Here is a 22,487-nt window from a genome sequence, read left to right on the forward strand (position 1 = left end):
ATGAAAAACTACCCAACTGGACGGACATCTTATGAACAATCGCAAAAATGGGCGCCAGGGAACAAGAACTTTTGTTTGGTTCAACGATTTACCAGGGTACATACTGCAGAAGTAACTGTACATCAATTCGTGGGACATATGGGATCCTTATGAAGAAATTATGGTTTGAGAAACAAACTGGACAACAATTATATAAGATTTAGCGTTCTGAATAAGTAGAGGGTAAAAATCTTAAGAAGTACCTTAAACTTCCACCATATTTAATAAATGGAAAGTGAGTTTAGATTTATGTAGCAGACAAGAAAATAGCTGGGCATGTGAAGCAATAACACTATGAAATCACCATCACGTGGATTTACTTTTGCTGGCAAATCACCGTTGTGTGGGGATATTACATATACAGCAAAAGGAAAGCATTGTTATACCACCTCAGAAACCATGTTTTATCATGGTGAAAGAATGGCTGCTACCAACAGTGAATAGGTGTTTATATCTTCCCATATACTTGGATTAGGGAACCATCAAATTTTTCTAGTTCTGGTTGTAAAACACATTACCAAAATACAGGTGAGAACTGACCTTCAACCTATAGAACAAGTAGAGAGTAAAATTCTGAAGGAGTACCTTAAGCCACTGTAGCATTTCTATATCCTGTACCTCCTATGTCTTTGGTCTACTGAAAGTAACAGCCAAAATGGCTACCTTTAAAATACAACAAAATAATGATGTGTCTGAAAGAGGAATATCAGTTTTAGGAGCTTGTTCATGGTAGAAAAATATGTATAAAGCAGGAGAAACACCTTGGACTACCCTGGGTTATGTTCTTGTCTCATCGATCCCTCGTTACCTAGATGGTAGTGATTGTAACATTGTTGATTAGTATTTAGTGGGTTTGAAAGTTGGTGAAGATTTAAAAATTCCTAACGAACAATTAAAACACGATTTATTAGCATGGTTATTGAACTCTAAGTGAGGAATCTAAAAGGATTTCTTCATCCTTAAGGATGAAACTGAGATACTCCTGTTGTATATATATATTTTATATATATATATGTTGATGATTTAGTTTATTCGCATATGAACAAAGTTTATGGTTTCTTTTTAATATTCCCATTATACTTTAGAGTTTGATTTGTCAGTGTACAATTTAGCTGACATCATGGGGAGAATTTTATGCCGCCTGTCAGGGGGGTTCATGTAAAATAGGACAGGTGGCTAGCCCAGTGCCTTCCCTGAGCTGTCCCCCGTAATACAGTGGACGGGTAAGGCATCAGCCAGTCTGCTTGTCCTTAGGCCTATTGAGGCCTTAACTAGGCAATTAATAAGCCTGGTTCTGCCTCCACCACCATAATATGTGGACGGTGGAAGGTGGAGGAAAATGGCCAGCCTGTTTTTTCACTATTTGAGATGAAAAGGCTGAAAGGAAGTGGGTGGTACCTCATATGGGGGGGTGCCCTATGTGCATCAGAAGCACCAGCCCAAGATGGTACCCCTTTGTGCCACCCCTTGCCTCCAAAACCCAACCTCTCATGCATCCACCCTGACTCCCTAGCATCCGTGATTGTTTCCTTACCCAAAACCCCAGGTTTTACCTTTGAGTTTGGTCACTATGATCTTCTTCTTGGGCCTAAGTGTAGTCCCAGCAGCACTCACCGCCGAGTTCTAGTATCGCTGGGACTACTTGGTTGCTGACTAATCAGATTGGCTAGCAGCTCTCAAGGATGGGGCTATGACCCCCTGAGGGACAGAAGTCCCACTTTCACGTTGTTAAAGCTGCCTCCAGCGTATTATCACTGTGGAGCAGCCTTTTATGAAGACTGGGTGGGGGGCAGAGGGGTTGGGGGTATGCTTTAGCGAGCAATACAGAAAATTTAGCCCCATGGTTTAGATGTTTCCTGAAATGATAGGTCGTATGCCATTTGTGTCTCTTGATTTGCTTTCAAGGCCAAATTAGGAAATTGTTAATCAAGGAAGTTTTGAGATGAAGAGTGGAACAATGCAAGAACAGGATGAAAACAAGTTGGCATCTGTTGTTTTGAAGGAATACATCTTTTCTAGGGGGTGTTCAAAACTTATCATAATTAATTATCAATTACAGTGTTCATGAGGAACTGCATATAAAGAAAATCAAGAAGCTCAACTCTATATAAGACAAAACAGTACGCTTGATTGGCATCCCATCCACCTCCTTTGACATTCACTCCCTTCATCGCCAGCCCACAGTAGTAGCTGTGTACCATCTACATGATGCAATGTAGCAACTTGCCAAAGCTCCTTTGACAGCACCTTCCAAACCTGTGACCTCTCCCATCTAGAAGGAGAAGGGCCATAAATGTAGATCCTCGCTTGGAAACGTATTGGTGTTCCTTCACTATTGCTGCAGCAAAATCCTGAAACTCCCTCCATAATTGCACTTAGGGTCTACTTACACCACATGGAGTACAGCAGTTCCAGAAGGTAGCTTATCACTGCCTTCTCAAGGAAAATTAAGGATGGGTAATAAATAGTGGCCTTGCCAGTGATGCTCACATCCCATGAATGAATAAAAAATATAAAGACGCTTTTCTTAACAAGTTGTAGAGGGACTCAGTATTGGATGGGAACGATGACCGAGTTATATCTTTACCTAGGAAGAGAACACAGTTGTATGGTATATTTCTCCGTATTGCTGCTGCTTAAAGATATTGTGTGTATATCTGGACTTAGTTTAATTCAAATAGTCAAGAGTCGCTGCAAACTATCTTCTGGTGTCAGAAACTTATTACAATTTCCACAGTAACCATAAATAATAGATCCTTCTCAGAGTATTGTACCATTATAATCACAATGTTTCATTACAACTCAACCAATTTATCTCAAACTGTACTTTCATCCTAAATATAATTAACTAACTTGTATATAATTTTATTATCCAGTTTCATTTTCATACACATGCCCTGAGTTTCAGCTATCTAAGGCTGATAATGTGGTGGGTAGGGTATCTTCAGTGTGAAATTGCAGTGTAGTTACTGTAATTCTCTTCACATTGCTGAATACACTTGATGAAGTAACTCCGGTCATGGATGGCTCCAAGTAGGTCTGTCTGAACCAGACAAATATCATACAGCTCTGAGGTTGCGGCAGTCCTGGTTCCAACACCATCCTCCACAAATACCTGTTTTTTTAAACAAAAAAGGAGAATCACGGATTTGAAAATTATGTCATAGTCAAAGTTATGTACATGTATTTTTCAATAAATGATCAATATCAATAAGTGAGGTACAGTAATTCATTCGTAATTTTGAAAATCTCAGAGGTTAACTCATGCCAGTGGTGTGGGAAGACATGTATGTAAAGGAATACCTGGAAATAATTCCTTAGTGAAACATTTTTTTCACTGTACAGAAACATTATCCCAGGTAGAGATCTCAGTGAGAATGCTGATATACAACAAATTGTCAAGTAAGCTATTTGTGGTGCAACAATCCTGTTGGCAGTGACTGATAGTACATCAATATAAAACCCTGCAGAGACAGTATTTAGTCAATTTCAGTCATTCATGCCTTTCACTCTAAGCAAATGATTGCTATTAATTTACACCAGAATATCTTGGTGTTAATCTGTGAATGACAATAAATATATGCAATAAATTAGCATTAGGCAGCCACTCCATTTGTTGGTAAGAACTTCTACTAATCGCTCCAAGTCTTCCTGTGAGACAAGTATTAGATGTAGCAGTTATTGGATAACTCTAGTAGTCAAGATTTCCCCACCAAAGGTCATGAGTTACTTTCTATGTATATGATTCTGAGTAAGTGAAAGAGCTTTCAATGTTTACACAAATTCTCTCAAAGCAGAATACTGCGGAAGCTGGAAATCTGAAATAAAAGCAGAAAATGCTGGAAATACTCAGCAGGTCAGGCATTATCTGTGGAGAGAGAAATAGGCTTTCAGGTCAATGATCTTTAATCAGATCTGGGAAATGTTAGAGATGTAATAGGTTTTGAGCAAGGGGTAGGTGGGAAAAGGATAAAAAGAAGGACTGTGATAGGGTAGAAGACAGGAGAGATTGAATGACAAGAGATAAGAGTTAGTCTTATGGGGCCAAAGGGAATGGTGATGGAATAAGAAACAAAGGATTTGCCTAGAGCACTGTGCTGCTGTCTTAAAATGAAAGTACAAGAAAACTGAAACATGCAAAAAATAGGAAACAAAATGGGGGAAAGTTTATAATCTGAAATTGTTGAACTCAATGCTATGTCCAGAAGGCCTCCTCTGTATGACAGATCCCAGTCTTCAGCCAATTCGATTTGCTCCATGTGATATCACGAAATGGCTGAAGGCACTAGATAGTGCAAAGGCTATGGGCCCTGGCAGTATTCCGGCAACAGTACTGAAGACTTGTGCTCCAGAACTTGCTGCAGCATTAGCCAAGCTGTTCCAGTACAGCTACAACACTAGCATCAGCCTGGCTATGTGGAAAATTGCCCAGGTATACCCTGTACACAAAAAACAGGACAAATCCAACTCGGCCAATTACCACCCCACCAGTCTATTCTTGATCACAATAAAGTAATGGAAGGAGTCATCAACAGTGCTATGAAGCAGCACTTGCTTAGCAGTAACCTGCTCAGTGATGCCCAGTTTGGGGTCCGCCAGTCACTCAGCTCCTGACCTCATTACAGCCTTCGTTCAAACATGGACAAAAGAGCTGAACTCCTGAGGTGAGTGAGAGTGACTGCCCTTGACATCAAGGCTGCATTTGACTGAGTGCGGCATCAAGGAGCCCAAGTAAAACTGGAGTCAATGGGAATCAGGGGGGAAACTCTCCACTGGTTGGAGTCATACCTGGCACAAAGGAAGTTGGTTGTGGTTGTTGGAGGTCAGTCATCTCAGCTCCAGGACATCACTGCAGGAGTTCCTCAGGATAGTGTACTGGGCCCAACCATCTTCAGCTGCTTCATCAATGACCTTCCTTCCATCATTAGGTCAGAAGTGGGGATGTTTGCTGATGATTGCACAATGTTCAACGCCACTTGCGACTGCTCAGATACTGAAACAGTCCATGTCCTAATGCAGATCTAGGCAATATCTAGGCTTGGGCTGACAAGAAGCAAGTGACATTCATGCCACACAAGTGCCAGGTAATGACCATCTCCAACAAGAGAATCTAACCATCGCCCCTTGACATTCAATAGCATTGCCACCACTGAATCCCCCACTATCAAAATCCTGGGGGTTACCATTGACCAGAAGCTGAACTGGATTAGCCATATAAATATTGTGGCTACAAAAGCAGTTCAGAGGCTAGGAATTCTGCAATGAGTAACTCACCTCCTGACTCCCCAAAGGCTGTCCACCATCTACAAGGCTCAAGTCAAGAGCATGATGGAATACTCCCCACTTGCCTGGATGAGTGCAGCTCCCACAACACTCAAGAACCTTGACACCATCCAGGACAAAGTCGCCCGCTTGATTGGCACCACGTCCACAAACATTCCCTCCCTCCACCACCAATGCACAGTAGCAGCAGTGTGTGCTATCTACAAGATGCACTGCAGGAATTCACCAAAGCTCCTTAGCCAGCACCTCCCAAACCCACAACCAGTACCATCTAGAAGGACAAGAGCAACTGATAGATGGGAACACCACTACCTGGAAGTTCCCCTCCAAGTCATTCACTATCCTGACTTGGAAATATATCGCTGTTCCTTAACTGTCGTTGGGTCAAAATCCTGGAACTCCCTTCCTAACAGCACTATGGGTGTACCTACACCATCTGGACTACAGCAGTTCAAGAAGGCAGCTAACCACCACCTTCTCAAGGGCAACTAGGGATGGGCAATAAATGATGGCCCAGCCAGTGAAGCCCACATCCTGTGAATGAATGAGAAAAAGGCTGTAAAATGCCTAATCGAAAGATGAGTTTCTGTTCCTCAAGCTTACGTTAAGTTTCACTGGAACAATGCAACAGACCAGGGATAGAGATGTCAGCTCAGGGTCATACTTGTGAACCGAATGGAGGTGTTCTCATAAAGTGGTCACCCAATATGGTTTTGGTCTCCCTAGTGTCAAGGAGACCACCAATTATGCCTCGTCAGGATCACTGAAAGCTGTCTTTATTCACCTCATTGACAATCAGCCATCAATGTCCAAATCAGAATTGACTTTCCTGTTCAACTAGAGAATGGGTTGCCAACCCTCCAGAATTGGCCCAGAGTCTCCAGGAATTGAACTGCAATCTCCAGGGACACTGCTGTGTGCAACTCTGGAGAAAAATCATCGAGACATTAAAAAAAAGTATTTTTGGTAATTTTCTTTGACAATTTCTCTTTGCCAGATATCAATAATTGAAAATGGTTAAAAAAAGGCTGTTTGGCTGACAGTCAAGCATCTTCCAATTGGGTAATAAGTGTTTTTGCTTTCTTTTTGCATAGGAAGGCAGTGTCACAAGGCTGATTAGTGGCTGGAATGTGGGGCAAGTCTTGTGATGAAACCTCCAGAAATGCCTTTAATCACAGTTGACAAGCTTAGTTGTAGGCCAAAAAGAGAAGTTTCTGTGTACTTGGGTTTTCTCTGTTAAAAGGGGAAGTAGGAGTCTGGTGCAGGGACATGTGCAGATTTCCTATGATATTCCTCACAGTCTTGAAGAGTATTAGTGATATTGCTAAAACAGAACTTTGGTTAACCTGTCTGTCCCTTTCAGGTCATTGTTCAAGAACTGTCTAATAGGCAAAATCCTGGATATTGCAACTGGTTCAGTGAGATCAATTCAAGAGTAGTTGTAGCTGCTAGTAAATTTCCACCTTAAATTCAAAAGGCCTCAACATGAAATGGTGGCATTTACTTGTTTGGTTTGCACATACAGCAAATTGTGACCTCTCTTTTGGACACAAGACACTCAGACATCTAAAGGTGGATAAACACAAAATGTAAAAATTATATTAAATAGTAGATATGCATTAAATTTTTATCTGCTGAAATCATCTGGTGTGCAAGTGTTATCAAGCTTTTTGATACAATTACCACAGGTTGCATTTACTGTAATTCTCTCAATGCATATTTTCCACATGCATTTCAACCCAGCTATAATGAATTAATGCATCATGTGCAAAACACAAATAAAACCAATTAGAGTGTGGGTGGACCTGACTAAAATAACCCAAACTAGCATTTTCCATATCTTTGCAGAACAATCGTATGCACATCATTTTTCTTTTGAGGTCATACTATTTTCAAACAGTCTCATCCCATATGAATCCATTGTAGGATCTTTAAATTCACAATACATTTTAACAAATTAACAGTAGGCTATATATTCTTAAAATTAATTGACGTGGCAGATACTCTCTCAAGATGACACTTCAACGAGGTCAAAATTTAAAGGTGAAGAGTGCTAGATGTCACAAAGCACAGAGTCAACTTAGTGCTATTATTTACTTTGATTTTCAGATGCTTTTGATGAAGTTTCCCATGTGAAGTATTTAAAGGTAAGGTTTGTGGGAAATTATTCACTTGGATTAAAAACTGCCTATAAAATTGAAAGAAGCTGGTGATGATTAATGGAAAAAAACTAGTGAGGAAGGGTTGCCAGTGACAATAACTAGTGGCATTCTGGAGGATCTTGTTTTAAGAATTTGCAAGCTCAGTGAAGTTGGCTGTTGAAGGCAATCTTGAAAGTAACAGACTGCTAGTTTTTAGTTTTAGGATTGAATAGCAAAGTCAAGCGCATTAAACTGCTATTTATAACAAGATACTGTTTCATTTTTAAAATTTGTGGATAGAACAAGGGGAACAACCAGCTCAAAACTGCCAGCTCAGATGTGCATGTTTTAAATTACTAAATATGCTATATAGTACAATATTTTGTCTTTATCTTTGGTTCTGTAAATCATGTAATTGTAAATATATTCAACCAGTAGTTTAATCTGTACATAATTAGGTTTAGCCTCTGATATTTTCCACCTCTGGATCGATACAAGATGCAATGGATCTCCTATAGAAATTCAAGTAACCAGTTTAGTGTGACTGAGTTCTTCAGTCATGCTAACTTAGCATAGCAGAGAGTTGAAGGTGACAGTTGAAGTGAGCTGATGTAACAAAAAGAATTCTTATAAAAGGCACTCTCTGTTAAACACATTAGTGACTGTTCACAAAAAGTATTGCCAGTGTGAAGCTATCTATGCTATGCTATGAGCCAAAATAAGCATTAGAAACTCAATGGTTAACAAAGTCATTTGAATACAATGTAAATTTGAATACAAGTTAAAACAAGCTACTGTAACCCTCACATCATGTGTTCAAACCAACTTTTGAATACTGCTGACTGGTTTAATGCATACTATTTTGAAAAGGACACCAAAATCTTTCAGAAAAATCAATGAGCAGCAACAAGGATGCCTTTAGGATCCAGGGTGCTAAGTGGTGAACAAAAAAAACTCAACTGAAGAACTCGTTGCAGAGAAGATGATGATGAGCAGAGATAAAATAGATAAAATGTTGAGAACCATGACTAATTGGATGCAAGATTATTTAATTCGGATGATGTTTAGTGCCTTATTAGAGGAAATAGGTACACATAAACGAGCCCAGACCAGATTAAGGATTAGAAGGCTTATCCTCCCTTTCCTTCAACAGAATAGAGAATAAATCATAGAGACTCAGGCAAAGCCTAATTAATGCTGTTAAGTAATGCCTCAAAAAAAATCTGGATTGGAATAAGATTGAAGGTTATAGCTTTATAAATTATGAAAGACAAATGTAGGTCTCTTACAGTCTGCAATAGGAGAACGTATAACAGAATAAGGAAATGGCAGAGCAATTAAACAACTACTTAGTTCTGTCTTCACGGAAAAAGACAAAAATAACTTGCCAAAATATTAGGGAACCAAGATCTAGTGAGAAGGAGGAATTGAAGGAAATTAGTATTAACTGAAGAAATTAATGGGACTGAAAGTTGATAAATCTCCAGGGCCTGATAATCTACATCCCAGGATACTAAAGGAGATCGCCATGGAAATAGTGGATGTGTTGGCTGTCATCTTCCAAAATTCTGTAGATTCTAGAACAGCCTGGCAGATTGGAGGGTGGAAAATGTAACCCCACTACTTAAAAAAGGAGGGAGAAAACAGGGCATTACAGGCTGGTTGGCCTAACGTCAGTCAGAGGGAAAATGTAGAGTCTATTATAAAGGATGTGATAACAGGACACTTAGAAAATATCAACGGGATTAGGCAATGTCAACATGTATTTATGAAAGGTAAATCATGTTTGACAAACCTACTGGAGTTTTTTGAGGACATAATTAGTAAAATAGATAAGGGAGAACCAGTGAATGTGGTATATTTGGATTTTTAAAAAAGTCCCACATAAGGGGTTAGTGTGCAAAATCAAAGCACAAGAAATTGGGGATGATATATTGGCATGGATTGAGAATTGGTTAGCAGACAGAAAACAAAGAGCAGGAGTAAATAGGTCTTTTTTTAGAGTGGCAAGTGGTGACTAGTGAGGTACCGCAGGGATCAGTGCTTAGGCCCCGGCTATTCACAATATATATCAATGATTTGGATGAGGGAACTAAATGTAATATTTCCAAGTTTGCTGATGACACAAAACTAGATGGGAATGTGAGTGGTGAGGAGGATATAAAGAGAATTCAAGGCGGTTTAGACAAGAAGAGTCAGTGGGCAAATACATGGCAGCCGCAGTATAACGTGGATAAGTGTGAGGTTATCCACTTCAGTAGGAAAAACAGAATGGAAGAGTACTATTTAAATGGTGATAGAGTGGGAAATGTTGATGTACAAAGGGACCTGGGTGTGCTTGTACACCAGTCACTGAAAGCAAGCATGCAAGTGCAGCAAGCAATTAGGAAGGCAAGTGGTATGTTGGCCTTCATTGCAAGAGGATTTTAGTACAGCAGCAAAGATGTCTTACTGCAGTTGTACAGGGCCTTGGTGAGACCACACCTGAAGTATTGTGTGCAGTTTTAGTCTTCTCACCGAAGAAAAGATACACTTGCCATAGAGGGAACGCAGCGAAGGCTCACCAGGCTGATTCCTGAGATGGTAAGATTGTCGTATCAGGAGAGATTGGGTCGATTCGGTTGTATTCATTGGAGTTTAGAAGAATGAGAGGGGATCTCATTGAAAAGTATACAATTCTGACAGGGCTGGACAGACTGGATGTAATGATGATGTTTTCTTTGGCTGGGGTTCTTGAACAAGGGGTCACAGTTTCAGGACATGGGGTAGGCCATTTAGGACTGAGATGAAGAGAAATATCTTCACTCAAAGGGTGGTGAACCTGTGGAATTCTCTACCACAGAGGGCTGTGGAGGCCAAGTCACCGAATATATTTAAGAAGGAAATAGATAGATTTCTAGATTCTAAAGGTGTCAAGGGGTATGGGGAGAAAGGCATTGAGATAAAGGATCAACCATGATCATATTGAACTGCGGAGGAGGCTCGGGGGGCCAGATGGTCTACTCCTGCTCCTATTTTCTATGTTTCTATGTTTCAGTATAAGCAGATGGTTAATTTATTTTTATTCACTCATGGGACGTGGGCATCACTGGCTAGACCAGCACTTTTATTGCCCATCCCTAATTGCCCTTGACCGCCACCTTCTTGAATCGCTGCAGTCCATATGTTGTAGGAACACAGTGCTATCAGGGAGTGAGTCCCAGGATTTTGACCCAATGACAATGAAGGAATAGCAATATAGTTCCAAGTCAGGATAGTATGCGGCTTGGAGGGGGACTTGCAGGTGGTAGTGTTCCCATGCATATGCTGCCCTACTCCTAAGTGGTAGAGGTCGCGGGTTTGGAGGGTACTGTTGCAGGAGCCTTGGTGAGTTGCTGCAATGCATCTGGTAGCTGGTACACACTGCTGCCACTGTGCATCGGTGGTGGATGGAGTGGATGTTGGAAATGGCTGATGGGGTGTCAATCAAGCAGGCTGCTTTGTCCTGCATGGTGTTGGGCTTCTTGAGTCCTTGATGGAGTTATGCTCATCCAGGGAAGTGGAGAGTATTCCATCACACTCCTGACTTGTGCTTTGCAGATGGTGGATAGGCTTTGGGGAATCAGGAGGTGACTCATTCACTGCAGAATTCCCAGCCTCTGACCTGCTCTTGTAGCCACAGTATTTATATGGCTGGTCCAGTTCAGTTTCTGGTCAATGGTAACCCCAGGATGTTGATAATGTGGAATTCAGTGATGGTAGCACCATTAAATGTCAAAGGGAGATGGTTGGACTCTCTTTTGTTGGAGATGGTCATTGCCTGGCATTGGATGGCATGATTCTTACTTGCTACTTAGTAGCCCAAACCTGAATATTGTCCAGGTCTTGCTGCATATGGGCACGGACTGCTTCAGTATCTGAGGGGTCACGAATGGTGCTGAACATTCACTGATTGCACAATGTCCCCACTCTGACCTTATGATGGAGGGAAGGTCATTGATGAAGCAGCTGAAGATGGTTGGGCTTAGGACATTACCCTGAAGATCTCCTGCAACGATGTCTTGGGACTGAGATGACTGACCTCCAACAACCACAATCATCTTCCTTTGAGCTAGGTATGACTCCAACAAGTGGAGGGTCTTACCCCTGATTCCGCATTGACTCGTTTTGCTAGGGCTCCTTGATGCCATACTCAGTCAAATGTAGCCTTGATGTCAAGGGCAATCACTCTCACCTCACCTCTGGAGTTCAGCTCTTTCGCCCATGTTTGAAAGAAGGCTGTAACGAGGTCAGGAGCTAAGTGGCCCTGGTGGAACCCAAACTGAGCACCAATGAGCCTTTTATTTCTGAGTAAGTGCTGCTTGGTAGCACTTACAATGACCCATTCTGTCGCTTTGCTAAAGAACAAGAGTAAACTGATAGGGTGGTAATCAGCTGGGTTGGATTTGTCCTGCTTTTTGTGGACAGGACATAACCTGGGCAATTTTCTGCATTGCTGGGTAGATGCCAGTGTTGTAGCTGTACTGGAACAGCTTGGCTAAGGATGCAGCTAATTCTGGAGCACAAATCTTCAGTACTGTTGCCGGAATTTTGTCAGGGCCCATAGCCTTTGCAGTATTCAGTGCCTTCAGCAATTTCTTGATATCATGGGGAGTGAATCAACTTGGCTGAAGACTGGGATCTGTGATACTGGGGACCTCAGGAGCAGGCAGAGATGGATCATCCACTCAGCACTTTTGGCTGAAGATTCATGCAAAAGACGAGGATGAAGCATTTGCAATAATGTGCTGGGCTCCCTCATCATTGAGGACGGAGATACTTGTGGTAGTCCCTTTCTCCAATTAGTCGTCCACCACCATTCATGACTGGATGTGGCAGGACTGCAGAACTTAGATCTGATCTGTTGGTTGGGAGATTGCTTAGCTCTGTCTATCACATGTTGCTTTCGCTGTTTGGCATGCAAGTAGTCTTGAGTTATAGCTTCAGCAGGTTAACACTTTATTTTTAGGTATGTCTGATGATGCACCTCACTTGCACCATCCAGCACACACACCACCTTGAGGAGCCTCAGGATGCATGTTGCTCTTGAATATAGGAGGGGTCTTCAACCAGGGCACTTATTGATGCCTCAGAATGGCTCATAGCCAGAGCTTCTGAGGACTTCCCACCATTGAGACATGCACCTCCTAATGGATAGAGGTTTATGACATTGAACACAGAGGAAGTAGTGTCTACCTTACTCTCTTTTGTCCTTGCAGGAAAAACAGACACATAATATGAGGGAGGGGACCCAGATAGGAGGAGGCTGCCCTTCCTCCATCAAATAGCCCCCGTGGAGCAAATGACAACGGAGATAGTCAGGGTGTGGTCGAGGAGGCAGTTCGATCTGGCGAAGGAGCTCCTGGAGGGCCTGGTGATTGCAGAGGACAATTGTTGAGGGTGTAGTGCACACTAACTCCACCCCCCCACCCCATCCGATAGCATGTCACATACACACACACACATCTCTTCGGGTGCAGACCAAACCAAGGCACACCCTCTCCCTCTACATCTGCAGGCTAAGAACAGCATGAGCAAGAAGCAGTAGCACCATCACACCTTATGAGCGCACAATCCACCAGCGCAGATACTCTCACCTGTGGGTCCTCACACACAGGTAGATAGGGTAGCACAGGGTGATGATCACATTGCTAGTGTGCAGGGGCAGAAGGAGCTGTGGGCAGTTCCCGAGTAAAGGGGACAGACAGCCCTAGTCAGCTGGGCACAGGTGCAGAGTTTAGGAGTCACAGGAAAGAAGGTTCTACCTTGAACAGCAGCAAAATACGTGCTCCCACATGTCAATGTTCCCTGAGGCATTGTGGGTTCTTGGGCAGAGGATATAGGAGTCCACCCAGCTCAGGCACACCACAATGGCTCGGGGCTATGAGCGCATAAGCTCCTCCATTGAGAATGGCCAACATCTTGGACAGCCATTTTTTCTTATTCTTTCCTGGGATATAGACTTTGCTGGCAAGGCCAGCATTTGTTGCACATCCCTAATTGCCCTTGAAATGAGTGGCTTGCGAGGCCATTTCAGAGGACAGTTAAAGAGTCAACCACACTGCTGTAGATCTAAAGTCACATACAGGCTAGACCAGGTAAGGATGGTAGATTTCCTTCCCTAAAGGAGATTAGTGAACCAGATGGGTATTTTATGATAACCAATAATAGTTTCATGGCCACCATTACTGAGACAAGCATTTGATTCCAGATTTTATTAATTGAATTTAAATTCTACAGCTGCCAGTGAGATTTGAACCCTTGCCCCCAGAGCATTAGTCTGGGCTGCTGAATTACTAGTCCAGTGACATTACCACTATGCCACAATCTCCCTCTATGTGGAATCATTCAAAGTGGATGCAGGAGTCATGTCTACAGGATTTATGGGATAGTGGGTAAAGTGGACTGGTCAGTGATGTTGGTGGCACAGAGATCTTTCAAAGGCTAAGGATGTCATGGAGGAGGACCGGGGTGCCTTTCCTCATGGGACACCCTCATCATCCTCGGCCCCTCAGACCGAGGGGCCATCTGTACAGCAAGGCGAAGTGATAGAGTTGCCCTTCCAATGACGTGAGTGCAGCAGCCCCTGGAGATGCCCCCATGAGCACCTCCACGATGGGGATTACCACATATGCATCTCAGCTGCTAGCTGACAAGTGAGCAGGCTGTCTCCACCTCCTCCAAGACCACAAGGGGAGTGGCTGAGTTGCATGGAGCACTAAATAAGTAACTGGTGTGTCTTCCTACTCCCTTTGCTGAACTGATTTCCTTTCAGTATACATTACAAATTGTATGTTAAGGCACATGTCTAGGACTCCTTTTATTGCTGACGTAACAGGAAAAGTGGTAAGAGGTGGTGAAAGATATAGTGTGACCCTCCACCATGACAGCAAAGCCTCTGGGCTGATGTGTTCCTTCATTGGTGGTAAATGATTAAGATGGTCCAGGCTGCATCTTCTACGAATATGTTTGCACAGGCATCTCAGACCCCCTTCCATGCCATGCCCTTTATCCTGGGTGAGATGGCCTCAGCTTTTTTACAGAATCACAAGATTCTTGACATTCATAGCATCCTTAGGAGCCCTTTGTATCCTGAGTCATGTCCAGCCACCTCCCTACGCAGCCAGAGCATCTCTCTGCTCAGCAAGATCTCCTGCCTCCATTCCCCCTCCTCTCTCGCCTCCTGCTCCTGCTTCTCCCCCGATGAGTTGTCTTCTTCCTGGGCCTTATCGACCTCAAGGGGAGCACCACATAGGAGTGGCCGAATTGCGTGGAGCACTAAGTAAGTGACACTGGGGGACATGTTATGGACTACGCAGCAAACCATCACAATGACTGAGACCTTTGCAGTAGAGTATTGGAGAGTGTCGCCCAACCCATCCAGATACTGGAAGCACATCTTCAGAAGCTCAATGGTGATCCATGGTAAGCAGGTAGCTTTGGTTTTATCGCCCCTGTGACTCATAAGAAATCTACACGGGACAACCAGCAGAAGTGAGAGTAGCCAACAGGGAGTTCGAACAATGTGTAATTGGGAAAGGAGTTTGACAAGTGTGAAAATTCAGCCCAGGTAGTGCACATTTTCTACCTGTAGAAACATATCCCAGTTACTCTAACCCAGGCTGGCACAAGCCAGAGCTTCAGGGACACATGCTTCCCCAAGTGTGTATGTGCTACTGTATTTAACCAACTAAAACTACATAGTTTACAAGTACAAAACGCCAGTAAGCTTCCTGCTGTTTGTCCATCTTGGCACAGGCTTGCAGAGTATCTGGTTCCAAATTGGTTCATCAATCATCACAGACCACAATTACTCCATGCTTCCAACAGCATAGGAATCATCAGACAGGATAATCCTCAGGACCAGAGTCATTTTAATGACAGCAAAGAATGGGCCAGACGAGAAAAGAGCTGAAAATTAGGCAGGGACTTGTTATACTGGCTCCCAGAAACATGTGTCCACATTCAAATTGTAACAATGACAGCGATATTAGAAGTCACATTTTCTATCATTATTGCCTTAGCAAAGATGGATGCTAACAACATCTGCATAAGTTGCTAGGAGAGGTGGAATGGAATCAAATTTTTAAATAGAAATCTGTCAGTAGGTTTGAGAGTTAATTGAAGACTTTTATTTCTGCATCAAAACTGCCTGCCACGTTAAGCAGCTGCAGCTGGTTGGCTCCTGGAGCAGCAGTAATTTCAGTAGCTTCCCCCAGCAAGGTGCCCTAAAAGAATTTAAACTGGACTTACTCCAGGAAATTTACCAGGATCAGCAGCAGTTGAACTGAATGGGTACAAAATTTGCTTCATCAATTTAATGTCAGAAAACCAAACAACTGTTATCTGTGGAAAACATTCTGCAAGGGTTGAACCTGTAGGTATAAGGAAGGATAGACTGTCTGAAGTTTAATTTGATTATTTTTGATTAGGAATAAATTTTATACAAGTTCCCTTCAAGAAATTTAATCTGTGGGATCCATCAGGTTGTAGAGTCTGATGAAAAAGAAGAGGACCTGATGGTCCAAATGCCATCTCTAATTTCATGCTTTCTAAGTTCATCAGTCCTCAGTGAAAAAAAAATCCTCTATTGTTAGACCAAAGGACCTTAAGACATAGGAGCAGAAATTAGGCTATTCGGCCCATTGAGTCTGCTCCGCCATTCAATCATGGCTGATAAGTTTCTCAACTCCATTCTCCCACCTTCTCCCTGTAACCTTTGATCCCCTTACCAATCAAGAACCTATCTATCTCAGTCTTAAACACACTCAATAACCTGGCTTCCATAGCCTTCTGTGGCAATGAATTCCATAGATTCACCACTCTCTGGCTAAAGAAGTTTCTCCTCAACTCTGTTCTAAAAGGTCTTCCCTTTACTCTGAGGCTGTGCCCTCGGGTACTATTCTCTCCTACTAATGGAAACATCTTCACCACGTCCACTCTATCCAAGCCTTTCAGTATTCTTTAAGCTTCAATCAGCTCCCCCCTAATCCTTCTAAACTCCATCGAGAAGAGACCCAGAGTCCTCAAACGTTCCTTATATGTTAAGCCTTTCATTCCTGGAATCGTTCTTGTGAACCTCCTCTGGACCCTCTCCATGGCCAGTACATCCTTCCTGAGATACGGGGCCCAAAATTGCTCACGATATTCTAAATGTGGTCTGACTAGATAGAGCCTTATAAAGCCTCAGCAGCACATCCCTGATTTTATATTCTAGTCCTCTCAAAATAAATGCCAACATTGCATTTGTCTTCCTAACTACCGACTCAACCTACAAGTTAACCTTAAAGAGAATCCTGGACTAGGACTCCAAAGTCCCTTTGCACTCCAGATTTATGAATTCTCTCCCCATTTAGAAAATGGTCTATGCCTCTATTCTTTCTACCAAAGTGCATGACCTCATGCTGTAGGTTCTTTTCTCCCCCTACGAGACAATAATGAGCCTTCAAATGACAATTTGGTTATTTGGGTTATGGAAAACCATCACCATGACTATGAAAGCAGGGATTATGAATACATGACTGTACTTTCTATTAGATCCTTTATCATATCATTGGTGTCAAGTTACAACAAAATGCATAAAGTACCCTTGTGAATTAGTGATAAATATGCATGATCTGTGGATAGATATCCGAACAAGGATGGACAGCTATATTAGGGGGCCAGAAACAACTATAATTTACATATTATGATCATGATGTAATTAAGCTACAAGCGGAGAACAGGAAACACATTAGAAAGAGATGAGTTAGGATGAAGGTGTTTAATCATTGGTATCTTTGAATTAATTTTTACTGCAAAATACATTTTTTTCTTTTAACTCTGGGTGCAAAGGGAGATGCAACTGAGTTTGCAAAGAAAATATAAATTAACAATGGAACACACCCATTAAAAACTGCATGATTCATTAGAAATAGGCCTAGATAGTACTTAACACTCAAAGCAAAAGTAAGAGGGTACATCAAAATATTCAGTAGCTTAGTAGAACAAGGATGGTACCATAAAATAATTGTGGATTGTCATGATATTGCTGATGGTAAGGGTTCCTTCCATGCTGATGCTGCTCAGTTTAGAGGTGAAGCAGTGAGGTATTGATGGCAGTGATCAGACTGTTCATATCCACTCTTCCTATATCCTCAACTTGCTCAAGTTTGACAAGAATAGTTCCTGCTGGCTTCTCTCAGAATTTAGTATGCAAAGGGGTTCTAGCTCCTAAACAACTTGTTGGTTTTCTCCTAACTTTGGCCAACCACTTCTTAACTTTGCACCATTTTTTGAGAAAACAATTGTTGAACTCTGTGACCCTATTTTGAAGAGTTTGGCCCAAATTTGTTATCAACCACGATGCACACAACTGGAATTAGCATTATTCCCGTTTGCGGGCTCAGTGCTACAATCTTCATTAATCATTTAAATTTATCATTGTACTTCATACCAAGAATGTTTTATGATGCAGATATAGAATGTAACCCAATTTTTAAAAGTAAGAATTTGGTATATTGTGAGACAGCAGCATACAGTAGTGTTGAACAGTGAAATATAGATGCAGTACAGGGACTTAATGGTTAACTTAAGTCTTTTATTCATGGCTACAAAGGAAACAATTGTTAAGCTACAATTTTCTGCAGTACTCAAAATGAACAACAGACAGGCTGTTGGAATTTGATCATTCAGCAGGGTGTGTTATGGCTATTATAAAGAAAATAACACATTTAACATTCTTTCACTGATGTCCATTTATATTGATTCTTTTTGGAATATCTCTATTCAAACAGTGAGCAACTGTTGGAACTGATATGATTGATAGAATGCATGGGTTAGTGTTTGCAATGAGTCACACACAGGTCTTGGCTTCAGCCAGCGACTGAGTCTGGGCTGTTCTGTAACAACTGCTAACAGGGAATTGCAGGTAATGCTGCAGAGCTCTGGGACCTAGTTGTTTGCTTATCCTCTGTGTCATGAAAATAAAAATGATCGAAGTATACTTAAAAGGAAAGAGAAAGTAAATTAATTAAGCAAATAGGGCATTGAACAAAATTTTAAAAATGAAATGATCTTAAGACAGCGGAGTGTTCTTACAGGTCTCTGTATGCAATAATTTGGCTCTCAATCAACAATAGCAATGTGCATTTGCACAGTGTTTTTGACATAGTAAAAGGTCCTAAGGTGCTTCAAAGAGATGAAGAGAAATAGATTGCATGCCTTTAGTGGTTAGGAGAGGGAACTGAAAGTTTAGTTAAAGAGATTAGTTCTGAAATGGCTTTTAAAGGTGGAGGGAGTAGGACCTTGACAGCTGTTGACTTTGCCATCGGTAGCAAGGCTGGAGTGGCACCAAAGGATATGCATAGCTGGAGAACAGACTCAGATAAAGTGGGTGATCCTAAAGGCGTATGTGCTGAAAGAAAAGAGGGGAGTGGGGAGAAAACAGGATATGAGATCAGGAGGTGGAAGAAGAATGTAAAGCAGTGACACGAAATGACCGATACAACAACAGGGACATCTTGGTTCCAGCTGATATGTGGAAATAAAAACTGTAAAATTACAGCAACTGGTTGGAGAGGGCTAAGCAAGGAAGTCAGAGTAGGAATTTGATGAGTGAAGATAACCAATCTGGTAGTCAAAATAGTTGAGGTTAACAATCCAGTGGCTGGTACAAGGTCAGAAAGGAAAATTAGAGAAGTTCAGAGAGAGTGAAGATGGTCCAGGGTCAATCTGGAAGGTTGAATTAATCTGGTTGAAGGCATCTGTGTCAATGAGTTGTTGGAGGAAGACACGGTGAACAAGGAGATTCGAGATGCTTCACAGAGCTAGATCATTGATGAAACTTTGGAGCATTGGAAAATGCCTAGCAGAAGCAAAGCAATGTGCCATTAAATACCAAGGGTAGCAGAGGCAGATTTAGGCAGCTGAAGTTATTTGATCCACTGCCTTGACAACTTGGATCACAGATGCTGGTGGGGGAAAGTTATCAGGCCAGACCCAGCTCAAGTGTAGCGCTACAAAGAAAACTGCTGAAGGAAAACAGCAGCGAAACCATGGATCCACCCCAGCTCCCAGAAGATAGTCACTGAATCCAGTAGGAAGTGCAGCTGGTGAAGAGATTATTGATCACAACAGTTATAGCAGCATATTGGCAAAGCATAATGAAATCTACAGAGAAACCGTGTACAGCAGCAAGTTATGTGGTCACTATTTTGGTTCCAGAATTGAATTTAGTCAGTTAGCTGTAGAATCCCATCGTTAATATATATTCTAAATCAATACTTCTAGTAGTGTTGTACCTGTGGATGAACAATGCTCTCAGCATCATTCAGACGGATATTGTCATCTATAAAGATATGCTGTATTTCAGTTTCAGAAGGATCAATCCAAAATGGTTTACCACCTTGGTTTGAGAAGTTATTTCGAGCCCACCTGAAAAAAATAAGGAACATATAAAAGATTTAGACTTTGTTCAAAATTAATGAAGCAATTTTCTGATACTTGGGTTATACGCCTGCTTACGTACAATAACAAAATGGAAACCTAATCATAGCTAGGAAGTTTGATATGAAATTATTTGTAGGCATTACCACCATTTTTAATAATAGCAAAATTTTTAACATGCTTAGTATACATGTTTTTAGGATTTTTAAGAATGGAAAACTGTAGCAGTCTTTCTGATTTTTCAAATCAGGAAGTTAAAACTTGAATCAATTATTTGAGGTCCTGACATACAAAATTGGCTGGCTTCAAAGTCATGAGGTGGGGAGAGAATGTTGTGACTCCCCCACCTTAACCACGCTGACTCCGCCATGGACTTAAACCCCATTATGCTTGACATTTTACACTAGATCTTTTCCTCAGGTTCAACATCACAGGCCTCTGTGTAAACGGTTCTCTCTCCCATCGTACTCGAGTGTAAACGTTGTAATCACACAGACAGAAGAGAACATTGTCTTAGTATTTAAGTTAATATAATGCACACCATCATGTGGTTTTCATATCTTTAATACAAATGGAAGGATAAACACAATAAACCAGTGACTTAAGCTCGAAACTGCTAGGCAAGTTTGCTGAACAGTAAACAAAATAACGAGCCATATTTACTATAAATGATATAATTAACCTTTTGGAACATTAAACAACAAAGGACTTTTCCCTTACTGAAAACTGGAATAAGATGGGCAGCCAACCTGCTCTCATTCATTTCCTGCTCAGCAAGAACTATTAAAATTGACCCCAACTTTTGGATGGCCACTGATGCTTGGTAAGGGATGCATTGCAATGATCTTCGCATTGTTTGTGATCTCAGATATCTGAGAGGAACACCACTGAACCCGAGAAGCGATCTACAGCAGATGCAATTTGTAATAGTTATCATTTAGCACTTCATTCTTTTTGGTTTTGTGAAGAAATGCTAATTATACTAAAATGTACTAAATCTGCAATGGACAATTAACTTGTAAGACTCACCAGTCAAAATGATCCTGAAAACCTACAATTCCTTCCAAGGAAGAAAAGTAATGATACAGAGCTCTAGCACTTGATTGTGTAGAAATCCGCTCAGATCCCAAGGTCAACACAACATTCTTTTTGTTACAACGGATTTTACCCGGGGCTATTCTCAATGGAAGCTAAAGGGAAAAATAAGGGCAACATTTGTTACTTAATCAAAAACAGAATTACCTGGAAAAACTCAGCAGGTCTGGCAGCATCGGCGGAGAAGAAAAGAGTTGACGTTTCGAGTCCTCAAGACCCTTCAACAGAACTAGGTGAATCCAAGGAAGGGGTGAAATATAAGCTGGTTTAAGGTGTGTGTGGGTGGGGGTTGGGTGGGGGGGAGAGAAGTGGAGGGGCGTAATGTGGTTGTAGGGACAAGCAAGCAGTGATAGAAGCAGAAAAGATGTCACAGTCAAAAGAACAAAAGAACACATAGGTGTTGAAGTTGGTGATATTATCTAAACGAATGTGCTAATTTAGAATGGATGGTAGGGCACTCAAGGTATAGCTCTAGTGGGGGTGGGGGGGAGCATAAAAGATTTAAAAATATTTTAAAATAATGGAAATAGGTGGGAAAAGAAAAATCTATATAATTTATTGGAAAAAACAAAAGGAAGGGGGAAGAAACAGAAAGGGGGTGGGGATGGAGGAGGGAGTTCAAAACTTAAAGTTGTTGAATTCAATATTCAGTCCGGAAGGCCGTAAAGTGCCTAGTCGGAAGATGAGGTGTTGTTCCTCCAGTTTGCATTAGGCTTCACTGGAACAATGCAGCAAGCCAAGGACAGACATATGGGCAAGAGAGCAGGGTGGAGTGTTAAAATGGCAAGCGACAGGGAGGTTTGGGTCATTCTTGCGGACAGACCGCAGGTGTTCTGCAAAGCGGTCGCCCAGTTTATGTTTGGTCTCTCCAATGTAGAGGAGACCGCATTGGGAGCAACAAATACAGTAGACTAAGTTGGGGGAAATGCAAGTGAAATGCTTCTTCACTTGAAAGGTGTGTTTGGGCCCTTGGACAGTGAGGAGAGAGGAAGTGAAGGGGCAGATGTTGCATCTTTTGCGTGGGCATGGGGTGGTGCCATAGGTGGGGGTTGAGGAATAGGGGGTGATGGAGGAGTGGACCAGGGTGTCCCAGAGGGAACGATCCCTATGGAATGCCGACAGGGGGGGTGAAGGGAAAATGTGTTTGATGGTGGCATCATGCTGGAGTTGGCGGAAATGGCGGAGGATGATCATTTGAACGCGGAGGCTGGTGGGGTGATAAGTGAGGACAAGGGGGATCCTATCATGTTTCTGAGAGGGAGGAGAAGGCGTGAGGGCAGATGCGCGGGAGATGGGCCGGACAGGGTTGAGGGCCCTGTCAACGACCGTGGGTGAAAGACCTCGGTTAAGGAAGAAGGAGGACATGTCAGAGGAACTGTTTTTGAAGGTAGCATCATCGGAACAGATGCGACGGAGGCGAAGGAACTGAGAGAATGGAATGGAGTCCTTACAGGAAGCGGGGTATGAGGAGCTGTAGTCGAGGTA

The 22,487-nt window shown here is 42.1% G+C and overlaps 1 protein-coding gene across 2 annotated transcripts in view; it reads right to left on the reverse strand.

Moving 5' to 3' along the window:
• Nucleotides 1-239: 239 nt before the first annotated feature.
• The window catches only part of si:dkey-32e6.3, a 93,302-nt gene continuing 71,054 nt past the window's right edge, over nt 240-22,487 (reverse strand). For both annotated transcript variants that reach the window (XM_041191750.1, XM_041191749.1), the window contains exons 4-6: nt 20,937-21,097; nt 19,763-19,895; nt 240-3,154 (exon numbers count right to left, since the gene is read on the reverse strand). In XM_041191750.1, coding sequence (XP_041047684.1) covers nt 2,984-3,154; nt 19,763-19,895; nt 20,937-21,097 — 465 coding nt within the window. In that variant the 3' untranslated portion in view covers nt 240-2,983. The remainder of the gene's footprint in view (nt 3,155-19,762; nt 19,896-20,936; nt 21,098-22,487) is intronic.

This window comes from Carcharodon carcharias, chromosome 7, assembly GCF_017639515.1.
Source record: "Carcharodon carcharias isolate sCarCar2 chromosome 7, sCarCar2.pri, whole genome shotgun sequence".
NCBI classification, from domain to species: Eukaryota; Metazoa; Chordata; class Chondrichthyes; order Lamniformes; family Lamnidae; genus Carcharodon; species Carcharodon carcharias.